The sequence below is a fragment of the Syngnathus acus genome, chromosome 16 (assembly GCF_901709675.1).
Source record: "Syngnathus acus chromosome 16, fSynAcu1.2, whole genome shotgun sequence".
Taxonomy (NCBI): domain Eukaryota; kingdom Metazoa; phylum Chordata; class Actinopteri; order Syngnathiformes; family Syngnathidae; genus Syngnathus; species Syngnathus acus.
Genome location: NC_051101.1, coordinates 13096507 through 13108871, shown reverse-complemented (window position 1 = coordinate 13108871; position 12365 = coordinate 13096507). Strand labels below are relative to the sequence as shown.

At 45.1% G+C, this 12365-nt stretch overlaps 1 protein-coding gene across 3 annotated transcripts in view; it reads left to right on the top strand.

Moving 5' to 3' along the window:
* Positions 1–12365, top strand: part of bbs9 (Bardet-Biedl syndrome 9) — a 46786-nt gene that overhangs the window by 6349 nt on the left and 28072 nt on the right. For 2 of the 3 annotated variants that reach the window (XM_037273945.1, XM_037273947.1), the window contains 11 exons: positions 477–606; positions 1822–2003; positions 2383–2459; positions 2679–2732; positions 2800–2902; positions 5428–5532; positions 7452–7466; positions 9159–9299; positions 9567–9662; positions 9825–9997; positions 10199–10351. In XM_037273945.1, the coding sequence (XP_037129840.1) occupies positions 477–606; positions 1822–2003; positions 2383–2459; positions 2679–2732; positions 2800–2902; positions 5428–5532; positions 7452–7466; positions 9159–9299; positions 9567–9662; positions 9825–9997; positions 10199–10351 (1229 nt within the window). The remainder of the gene's footprint in view (positions 1–476; positions 607–1821; positions 2004–2382; positions 2460–2678; positions 2733–2799; positions 2903–5427; positions 5533–7451; positions 7467–9158; positions 9300–9566; positions 9663–9824; positions 9998–10198; positions 10352–12365) is intronic. The other variant, XM_037273946.1, reaches the window with a different exon arrangement.

The following is a 12365-nucleotide window of genomic DNA, read 5'->3' as shown; positions in this document are numbered from 1 at the left end:
CCGTATTTAGAACTACTTGCCGAAATGTGATGATGTCATCACTCGGGTTATTTCTCCACTTTGTGGCGGCAAAGTTTATCATGTGTCTTTTCACCTCTTTTCCAGCGCTAAAAATAAAGCCGCTTTTGATATTATGCTAGCTGGGTGGCGGAAGCAAAGCCTATATATACACACACACACGTGCGCACACAGCATTAGCACACACACACACACAAGGTTTATTCTCATTTTTTATTTTGGATTTTCCGATGGTTGTACCCCAAAAATATTTTCCCCTCCATTCTGTGGTTGTGTCGCACTAAATTAGCTCCATTTTTAAATAAAAGAGCAAACTTTACCGCAACTAATCCAATAAGAAATAACCACAAAATGATGATGTGTAATATCTGACATTCTCCCCTTGCCCTTAAAAAAAATTACTTTTATGACAGTCACAATTTGCCTCAATCCATATTTTATTCTCGTTTTCCATTTAGTGACCGATGGCACCACCAACCTGTTGCTAGGCAACCACACCAACATGCTGCTGGTGTACCAGGACGTCACGCTCAAGTGGGCCGCCCAGCTCGATTTTGTGCCGGTGGCGCTCCGCGTCGCCAACTTCCCGTGAGTGCGGCGGGCGCCCGTGTGCGGTGACGTATGAGCGCATACGCGCACACACGCTCTCATACACATGCCGGAATCGTTGCTTTTTATTAGTTTCCCGACTAGTAAAGTCGCCTTTTTGGGGCCCTCTGTGTGCCGGTATGTATCCTGGTCCGAAACACAAGTCCCTATAACTCGCTCAGTGGCGCCCCCTGGAAAGCTAAAAAAAATCTATAATTTTATTATAGATTTTATATTTTTATATAGTATATATATATAATATATAAAATATATATATGATACAAAATAATATAACACATTTATAATAAATAATATCACATATAATACAAAATATATATAACAAATAAAAAAAAAATATATATATAAAAAATAATTTGGCAGACACGCCATGTGCAAAATTCAACAGTTCGACGGGCATTTTTTTCTTTTCCTTGCAGCCATTTTGAGTTAATGCCAGATATTTCAGATTTGACAACTCTTACCGCGAAAAATGTCAGCCGACGCTGATAAACAAACATGACGTCATGAATGAACCTCATGAACTGACCTTCTCCATCATGCCAACATGCGGCCTCGCTCGGGGTTCTTCTGTGTCTTTGCTCCCGTTCAACATCAACAGCGGTGGGTGGGAACATCCCACTGTGGGCAAAGCATGTGTGCGAGTCTTTGTTTTTAGTGTTGGAGTGTGTTTCCGTCACAGTCGCTCGCGTGCGTGAGTGTGTTTCCGCGGCAGTTAAAGTGGACGTTTTAATGTTGGCGATTTCCACTCGTGCAGGTGTGGAGCCTCCACCTGAACTCCGCCACCCTACTGCCTCGTATGCGCGTGCGTGCGTGCGTGCGTGTATGCGTACGTGTGTTACCGCCTCGTCGGCCTGGAAGTACGACACATCTGCAACCAGTTAACACGCACTCACTCACGCTGTTAAAACACATTATTGCATCACTCAGCATTTCCTGCTTCTCTCTTTTCCCATTTTTGTTCTGTCAGGAAATCTTGATGTAAATTTGATGTATTGTCCATTAAAAAAAAAAAAAAAATAGAGGAAGTTGGACTCGCGGAAATAGAAGAATTTAGAATAATAGCATTCCGGTATTGTGTTGCTAATCAAAATATGGAAGTAATATATCAAATAATTTATTCCTTTCCATAAAGTCAATGTTTGTGAGAACTGCTTCACATCTGGAGTCACCTCGCAATTTCTTGTTTGGCCTCAGTGATCTGAAAGGCGCCGTGGTGAGCCTGAGCTGGGACGGCCACCTGCTCTGCTCCTACATGGGCACCGACCCGTCCTTCTTCACCACGCCCAAGGTGGACTCCCGCGAGGTGGACTACGAGCAGGCCGACGCCGAGATGAGAAGGCTGTACAAGTTCATCAGGGAGGCCAGCAGGACTCAGGGTAGAACTAAATGCTGAGGCCTTTCTTCATGGTTACCGTCTTACTTCAAACTGTCACAGTCAAGCGTCTTCAAAAACGAAATGTCACTAGCTCATCGCTAACATATAATGCGAAACATCATAGACAGGCTAATGGAAATGAGCATCGATGTGTACTTTTGAAGCTTGAAATTAAATAATTAACGATACATGTCTAGTAGAGCTCAGTGTTGTGGCAAAACTCTCAATTTAAACTTGCAGAAATATGAAAAAACATTTTTTCCACTCGCTTTATTCCCCCCCCCTCCTTCTTCTATATTGAACGTCATGAATTTGCGTACCTATTGAAGTGTCTAATGGAGTTAATCAGCATAAAGACAACCATCAAATTTGTTTTTCAGACATTCTGCCTAAAGGTGAAAATGAGGAGGACGTGACGGTGACTGCGTGCGTGTCTCCTCACATGGATATGCCGTCGGTACGCACACACGCACACAATGTCTGTCTCACAAATGTGAGTACACTCCTCCACCTTTTGTAAATATTTGTATCCAAATTGTTTTTGCCAATTACCCTCCAAGGTCTCAGCTGTGAACTGTGAGGCGAATTTAATCTCACGTTACTCTCACTATCGTCCACATAAAACGATATAATACTCTAAAAACGTGTAGCCATTTTGTTTTGTGTGCTTTCACAGCGAGCTCTGATCCAAGACATGGACGACCTTCCCGTTCCTTCGGTGACGGTAAAGGTGAGTTCAGAGTCACCTTTGATGACCTTTGCTTGCATTGCTTCAGCTTGATCCCAAATGTGCGCAGGTGACGGTAAAGGCCAGCAGCGTGTTGACCTCGGCCAGGCTGACCGTTGCCGTTCAGACGCCGCTCGCCGTCACTCAGGACCAGTTTGTCTTGGAACCTCTAGGTCAGTCCACGTGAGCGTTTGGACGTGCAACATGTCGGACAACATGTCTTCTACAGCTGTAACGGTCGTGACGAATTGTCCGCAGATTTTTCTTATCCTTTTGGGTGCGCAAACATGTGAAAGCACTTGTGTTTCGTTTTGGACGATAGATGAAAAAAAAAAAAAAAAAAGATCAATTGACTTGGAACAGCTGCAATCACGGGAACGCTTCCATCAGTGTTTTCAAAAAGCGCGGCTTGGATATCGAGATGAAAAGATTCATCCCGTGAGGGAAATTAAATTGTCACGGGAGTAATATTCAAACAATCAATGTGGGAGTTAAGACTCAAACACAAAAACATATGAAACTGTCATTTGGCTTTTGTTATATTATTATGTTGCCTCCCCATTTATCATCAATTAGTCACAGATTTTTTTTATTTTGCAAGGCTCGGTACTCACTGTTACATTTATTTATTTTTTTTCTCCGCTACCATATTAATTTTTGGCTTACTTGGATTTAAATAAGTCGTTTGAGAATAGATTTGATATCCCATACTGCTGAGTGACTGACACCCTCCCCGCGGTGCCGGTGTCTTGTGTACTTCTGGTTCTGGTTATACGATTCGAAACATGAAGCTATTCTCCGCTGGAAGCGATTTTTGTGACAAGACAAACGAAAAGCACTAAAGTATTCACAGCTGCGGACCTTTGATGCGACTGAACCGCAAGTCGCTACTTTGGACTTTGTTGGAATTTGGCTGCTACCAGCTAATTAGCTTAGCCTCGCTACCGTCACATGCGCGCAATCACTTGCAGGCTTTTATTATTTGACTCTTTATGCGTCTCAGACGGCGACTGGATTTGCAGCTCACCGCATTCTGCCTCTTTTGTTTTACGTTCATTGAATTTCTTTAGCGTCCTCTTTCACATCACTTTCTTCCGTCGTCGTCGTCCCGGGTTGATTGTCATGTTCATGCACACGTCTAAAGTCAGGAAGGAAGTGGTGTTTTTGTTTTGGTTCAGAGGTCAAAGGTGAGATTTTGAGCAGATTGGTCAGTGCAAGGGTCAAAGGTTAGTTACTGGTTACCTCTACCAAGGAGCAAGTTAGGACACTCTTGATAGATTTTGGGATTCAAAAGTTGCCAGACGGATTGTCGCCATTTTTTAATTCAGCCCACGATGTGCCAATTTAAGTTATTTTCATGGAATTTGGAGTTAATGTTATGGGCAGTTCCCTCAAACATAATAGACACACACACACACACACACAGTTGCCACTTATCACCTTTTCCCTCTCTTGACAAGAATCTGCGTCCCTCTTGAACTTTGACCTTCACCAAACAACCAGGAGTCACTTTAAACTTAATCACTCACACTCACACATGCACACACCAGGGTTACAATAATTCCTAATTTTTCAATTTAGTTTGTTTATATTTTGGTTTTACTTTTGTTTTTTTAAATTCGGTTACTTTTGATTCATTTTTTTTCCAGGTCAATCTTTTTTTCACAACTACTTTGTTTTATTTTACTTTTTAAGTTTTAGTATGAGAGTAGTTTTAGTTTTTAAGATATGGAGTATACTTGCGCCAATGTGGCAAGCAAGAGGTCTCCAATGATCATGTGACGCAAGGTTAAGCAAACAGAACCGAGGAGGCAAAGAGGACACGACTGAGGAGGTCAAGGAGGCGAGGTGGTCACCTTTGTGTGCAGTTTGTTTGCACTGTTGTCGCCGTAAACGGCTTAATGGCCCTGAAGGCCCGGCGGCCGGACCACACGGACCCTCGGGTCACTCGGACCGCCACTTGACCCGTCCAGATGTGGATGACGGCAAGTGAAGCGAGCAGAGACGCCCAAAAAGCCAGCGAGAGAGAAGGATTACTGTGTTTCACTTTGAGTGTTTGTTGCTCCTAATGGGCCTGGGAACACTTAAAGCACTTAAACCCGTCCGAGCCGTTTGACCCGCGGGGCGCCGAGGTTAAAAGCCTCCCGCTGAAAGACGGAATACCGGCGAGGAGGTCAGTGCTCCTGAAAGGCTGAAGTCGGAGGAGAGAGCGAGAGAGAGAGAGAGAGAGAGAGAGAGCGGACCTGTGGAAGGAAACCTTAGCAGAACCACTTGAGCGCATTTGCCTGCTACTCCAAAACATTCCCAAAAAAGTCCACTTTCCTAAAGTTGTGTTTGCACAGGTTAAGTGAAAGCAGAGCAGGAATGTCACTAAGGAATCTCAATTTCTTGATTTGTGTTTTTTTTTTTTTCTCCTCTCTTCCACACACATGTTTTGCTTGTATTTATTATTTGCACATGCACAACACGCTCATACATCGACACACACGTGTTTCGGTATTCGTCTTGGCGCAAAGCACCGCGGCTGAACCACAAGACAAATTGTGCCCGTTTTTTAAAAGACGAGGGAAGGAAAGAGCAAGGAGGTGCTGAGGGTTGAGCGAAAGCAAGAACCGATCTGATTGACACCAATCGTAAAGATGGTAACATTTGAAAAGAAATATTCAAATGTTTATTAATGTTGCTGTTCCTTCCTCAGGAGTGGGCTCGTCCACCGCTATCGCCTTTTCGGTTTTCCTCAACGGCCGCTACCCGCCTGCTGACCTGGGCGGAGACCTCACCTTGTCCTACAGCTCGCCCACAGGTACTAAAATGGCCACCGTCCATCGTGCTTAGGGTCGTGCTAATACAAAGCTAAGTAAGCTTTTTTTTTTATGATCAATGTAAGAAATTGCAAAAAAAAAAAAAAAAATGTATTCTCAAAGTTTTAAATATTTAATCAATTACCGTTTTTTTTCCGTGTATAATGCGCAAAATTTAACTAATTTATTGTCCTAAAATCTGGGGTGCGCATTATACATGGGTACAAATTTTTTTAAATTTTTTTTTTTTAAATTTTTTTTTTTTTTTTTTTTTTTTTTAAGAAAATCATGGTACAACAAAACCAACAACAGGACTGACCGACAATAGTGTGTTTGTACTGTGCTCTGGTCATTTCGTCAAAGAAGGGATAATAGTCCTCTTCTCTTCTTGACTGACAATGAATGTGATAGTTTAATACAATCAGCAAATAACAAAATGCGTATTACAGGTAATATTTTATTTCACAACACTTTGCCATGTTCCTTTCGTCTCTGCTGTTCACTTCAAACACGCTCCATACGAACGCAATGCTCTCGTATCAGACGCTTGCTCGATCACCTGCTCGTTTGCTGTCACAATGTACCCTACACAAATCCGAAACATTTGTTGCGGCTCCGAGTCACGACGAGGGGCAAGTTTTGGTTTCCAAGGGTGTTTTTATTCCTCTTCAACGTCTCTCCCATACAGAGCCGCCTTTTTCACATGTCCGCACGTCACTTTCCTCTCTTTTCATCTGATCGCGGTGGTGCCTTTACGGGCAGTCGGAGAAATCAACGCCAACAAAAAAAAAATACATCCAGCCTAGTTAAGACCATACCAAAGACTATAAAAATGGGACCCATTGCCTCCCTGCGTGTGTGACGATCATTGGGACTTAAAAAAAAAAAAAAAAAAAAAAAAAAAAAAATTGGGTGCGTATTATACATGGGTACAGGCTTTTTTCCAGCATCAACATGCCATTTTTAGGGTGCGTATTATACATGGGGGCGCATTATACACGGAAAAAAACGGTAAAACATATAAATATTAAAATATTTATATAAATATCATGTGTTTCACAAAAACAATGACAACCACCAAATAGAAGTTAGCCTAGCATCTTTTATTTCTTCTTCTTTGTATTTAAATGCCCTCTGGCCCTATGCTGTCTCTCGCTGGTGAGTCTTGGTACTACAACAGTGTCGCTCTTTTCCACTACGCCACACACTAATGGAGCAATAAGATCACACACGACTATTTTTTTTCCTGGTTCATGTTTTAAAGAAGTGGTGAAGAGGTAAAAAAAATAAAAGTATGTGTAGCCAGCTGTTGTTAGAACAATGTCCCTTCCAGTGGTTCTCTTTCCCGGAAAGGCTGCTGGAAGATGTAACTTTTCCCCCTTAGTGGCGGGCAACAGAAGCTGCCTTTATTCCAAAATGTCACAGACTTCACTATTACTCCAAATAGTCCAAATAATCTCCCTCAGAAAGTAGTTTATTGAGAAAAAAAAAAAGGGAGGTATTGTTTCCTTTGGATTGCGTTTGTGTTGGCAGCATGGAACACTTTTCCTCTGCCCTAAATCCGTCTGGGAACGCCGCTTTATTGTGAGACTAAAAATAGAACTCGAGTGCTCTAAAGGGTTTTGTGTGCTGCTGATGTCACCGAGGCGAAGGAACCCCGGCTGGCGTCACGTGACTTCAACATGGCACCACGAGTAAACGTTATTTGAGAACTTATTTTTTTAAGCAGTCCGACAGGAATTCGAAACTTTTAATAAAGATTCCGGATCAGCTTAAATTGTCCATAGGTGTTAAATCACGTGCGTTTTGGAGCGTTCGCTAGGCCGAGCGTGGGAACGAGTGCGAGCGAAACGGCGTCCGAGTGGAACATCTGCTTCTGTCTCACATCTTCTCGTGTCTTTGTCCTTCTTCTTCCCCGCAGAGTTCAACCCCAAAGGTACGTGCGCGCTCACGTGCATAGAGTAGACGCACAAATACACGCACACACACACACACGTCGTATGTACAGGACTGTCCAAACAGGAAGAAAGCCGAGTCTTTTCTGTAACGTGATCCGCCACCAGTAGTCCGCACATACACACACACTTGATGAATATTTTCTTCTTGCAAGGTCTCTTTCCTTGCCTTATGAATATTTTCTTTTTGACCTTCAAACGGGATTTGCACAAGCACACATGTGCCTCTTATCAATAGAAGTATTGTGTGTTTTTTTTTAATCCAATACTTGTTAGGACACACAGACACTCATTTTTCTTTTTATCCTTCATTCACAATTTAATGTGAAACGCACGCCTTGTTTTAAGATGAAAAATATTTTCTTTCCTTACAAGATTTCTTGTAACACGCAGATGCGCGCACAGACGCGCACACACATGCGCCTCCACGTTTTCAGAATTAAAATATTTACCTTTTAGCTTTCATACAAGAAATCTTTCGGCACGCACACACACGCAGTATAGGCAGTAGTGCTCCCGCTTGTCAGCCCATGTTTGTTTTAGTTGTCCGACTTTGTGAGCTTTGATACAGAATAGGATGTGCTGTGATCTAGAGGGGTCTTAGAGGCCTGCAAGGAGCACACACACACACACACACACACACACACACACACACACTGCTATCCTGTGGGATCAATGCCGGGTACGACTCGGGTCAGAAAGAGGTGCTGGCTACTTATTTAGCCAGGAGCATTGAAAAGCTAGCTAGCATGAATTTTCCCGGGTGGACGCAGCACTTCAACCGGCTGTCAACAAAATTCAACACAGCTTTGTCCCGAAATTCTGGCCCATATGGCTGTTCTTTTAATCCCACGCGTTCTCCTCTGCTCTGCTTTTCCTCTTTTCCTCCACCCAAGATAGAGTTTCCACTTTTTTTTTTTCTTTCACCCAAGAAGCTCTTGTCACAGGAAACCCAAAGATTCTTTGCTTTGGCTCGTAACAGCGGCCTTCACGCTGAGGGCACCTGCTGGCGGGGCGGCGGCGGGTTGAGAGGGACAGGGGGGCAGAGGCGAGGGCGGCGGCCGTCGGGTGGAATGCGGTGAAAACATCCAGCGAGCATGACACAGTAGCCGAGAGGCCGTTCGGGATAATGCGCCGGGCTCATGTTTGTTCAAAACCAATAGAATTATTCACGTGGTTGTCAGATAATTGCGTGTTTGTGTGTGTGTGTGAGCTCTAAGCAATACTCCGGAACATTCCACTGTTCAGTGCTGCACGTGAACTCTTTTATTTCCAAGGCTCATTTGTCTACCCAGTTCGGCGACAAAGTTACGCTTGGCAGCTCGTTCTGTTTTCTCTCCTTCTCAAACAACTTCCGTTTTGGACCGGGCTTCAGGACGGGTTCTGGCCGAGCCGCGTGACTGTCTGTTTAAAAAAAAATAATTCACGGGGAAATCCCATCATGTGTGACATACCATAACATCGATGCTAATTTCTGTTAGCCTGTTAATTATATTTCACATTTTCTATTAGCATTAAGCTAGTGGACTTCCCCTAGACAATTGCTTGAGCGTTGTACAATGTTTAATTCTTTTTTTTCTGTCAACTGGGAGTGACAAGTAAACAACTCAAAGGAATCCCGCTGAAAGTGTACATCATACTTTTTTGCTATATTTTGTGTTGTTGTTTTCCAGGAGTCCCTCACATCATCCAGCGCCAGTTCAGCCTCCCTCTGGCCCTCGTCTGCACGGCAACATCTGCCAGCAAGAGCAGCGTCTTCAAAATCACCGTGGACACCAACCAGCCGCCCGTGGACCTGGCTACCATCTTTCCCGGTATACACACACACTCGAGATTTTTTTTTTTATATATGTGTTTGAATGGGAGGTCCTTTTTTTTTTCCCCCCAGTAATCTGACAGTCGGATGCAATCAGCAACTCCGACGACAAAACACTCTCTCCTCGGTGTGTGTGTGTGTACATGTCTACTTTGTTGCCAGTGTGATTGTCTTTTGTTGCCTTTTGTCGGCATCCTGTATGGCGATAGGCTATCAGAGACATCATGCTGGGCCTTTTTACATTTTTTTTTGCCTCTGTGTGCAGAGTTTGCGGCCCACTCGGAAGATAACGAGGGAAACAGTTTGGCTTTCCGCTTCTTGCCCGGCGGCCTGGTGACCTTGTTGGCCTCCAAGACCTCCCGTAAGAAGTCTACTTTGAACTTTTATTGTTAGATAGCAAATATTCACAAATAATTTAATAAATAAATGAATAGATTATAAATAAATGAATTTAAATTTTTTTGTTTTTGTTTTTTGAGTCAGTGAATCGTAACCTCAATGTGTGTTTTTGTGCTCGCGCCAGAGCGCTATCGCATCCAGAGCGACGCTTTTGAGGACATGTGGCTAGTGACCAAGGAGCTTCTCCACAGAGTCGACGATCATTTCTCCAAGATGGGAGTCGACGACTTCAAGAAGAGCTTCAGTGGACCGCTGCCCCTCAAGGACTACTTCCTTTCTGTAGACCACCACTTTGAGGTACACAGAATGTCGTCGCGTTAGACATGGCGGCATGTGTGACTAGCGGTTTACGCGGCTGCCTCACTGTCAAAAAATTCCTGGTTTGAGACTTTCTGTTTGGAATTTGCTTTGTATTGGTTTTCCTTCCACAAAATGTTTCATTGCTGTGTGACTCGTCGCCAAAAAGTGTGTAACTTTGTGTTTTTGTGTGTGTCTCAGCTTCGCGTCAGCGCTCAGAAGTACCAGGACCTCCTGTCCGAGCGGGCCGCCCAGTTCCGAGCCATTCAACGGCGCCTTCTGACCCGCTTTAAAGACAAAACGCCGGCGCCGCTGCAGAACCTCGACACGCTGCTAGACGCCACGTACACACAGGTGGAAAGCACACGCACACACACACACCACTAATTAAGATGCCAAGTGATCGTTTTGATGCAACTTGTAAATTTAAATTCTGCTTAAATGTCTCACACACGCACACACACGTTAGTGCAGCTTATTTAGCGTGTGAGATTTGCAGTTTGATGATTTACGGTGGTCCTGTTTCAGGGTGATTAGCTGTGAGCTCACAGCCAGCACACTTCCACGCGCGCACACACCTCCGCACGCAGGCGTGAAATCTCGTAACTTTGAGCAGATACAACTTGTATATGTCCAGATGGCAACATTCTTTCTGCTACAGTGGGCGTGTGCGAGCGAGGGCGCGCTTATGCGACGGCTTTCATTGATTACATTCACATGTGTGCAACCGTTACAGTTTCATACAGCAGAGTGACCGGATTCATTTTTTGACTTCGAGTCGTTTGGCTGATTCCATTCAGAATGAGTATTTACGAGATGTGCATTTAACGACATGTTGTGATCTTTATCTGCACGGTAGTTGCCCAGTTGCTATAGGTTAGCATGATGCTAGCTAGCAAATGCTGAAATGTACGGTGGGGGGGGCAAACCTGCGAGTGTCACTCAATCCCAGAAGGAGTCACGAAAAAGGGCGGCGGCCATTTTTCTTTCCCCTCCACTTTCCATAAATATTTTCCCCGGCCGCCGTGTCCTCTCCAAACATCCGCCGTTTTCTTTTTTGTTAACACGCGGGACTCTCCATCTGGGAGGGGCGGCAGCAGTTGGGGCCCGGGGAGCCGATCCGGGCCGGGTCCCGGCCAACGGAGCCCTCCCTTGTAATTAGGAGTTCAAACGGCTGGCTGACTGACGGCGTGACTGACAGGCCCGTCCAGGGGCCCGGCGGGGGCCCCTAATGGAGGCTTCTGGTGGACAGCGGCCTGATTTATCGGGCCCCAAATGGGCTTCTAAACACGACTAAACACAGATCCCACTGTGGAGTCGGACCACCGCCATTAACAGCCGGGCCTCTTATTGCCGTGCTGGAGCTCGGGCGCGCGCACACGCGTACTCGTGTGACATTCTCGGGTATTAGCTTGATTTCTGCCATTTGAAGTGGATTCCGTTTCCGCCGTCCGCTCGCTCTCCATCTTCCAGTGTTTTGCTTTTAGCGGATCGGAGAGAATTCGGCACGTGCGCCGCACATTTGCGGATCAGAACATGTGGTGCGCGTTAGGCAAGCCGGACCAGCTTGGCCCGTGCCCTTTTGCCGCTTTTTGAAGTCCAACGCGGACGGAACATTTCCAGCCACTCGTCGCTCGGATGGAAAACGGCTCTTCTGCTCGGCTTTGGTTCCGATGACTTGTGTGAAGTGAAAAAAAACCGTTGCGCGATAACGTCTTGCGTTGAACCCTTTCACCTGGAAAAGTGTGTTTGCGCGCTCGCCTGAGCTTAAAGTACCGTCGGGAGCCGAGAAACTCTGGCTCCTCCATCATCTTGTGACTCGCCCCTCAGGAGATGTTTCACCTCCGCAACACACACATTTACACGCTTCAACGCACACACACACACACATGGTTAGAAGATGAATGGCGCACAGTAGCGTTGTCGGTGATCCGGTTTGTTTTGCCTAAGTGTCACCGAGGGGGCTTATCAATGATGGCTTTCATGCAGCTCCTTTGGGGCGTGTCCCTCGTTCACATCCAGAAAAGCTGCCGATCTTTCCCAATGATACTTTGGGAAGGGGAAGCCAAAAATCAAATAAGTCCTGACTCACGGCAACTCTCAGCATGACGGTAGCGCGCCGATGCTAATAAACAACGTTGCAGTAGCCGCTCACTAATAACAAAGTGTCAGTCAAAAGTGACCCGTGTGTATATTCGCCCAGTCGGCGAGATGTTTTTTGCCATAGTTACGCGGTGACTTTGCGGGCGACGTCAAGGAGACAAAAAATAAGAAGACAAACATCTTTTCATTAAAAGCGCTTTAATGTGGCGCATTTTTCCCAGCGTCGTCATCGGTCGCCGGGCGGAGATTTAATAAATCCTCGAGG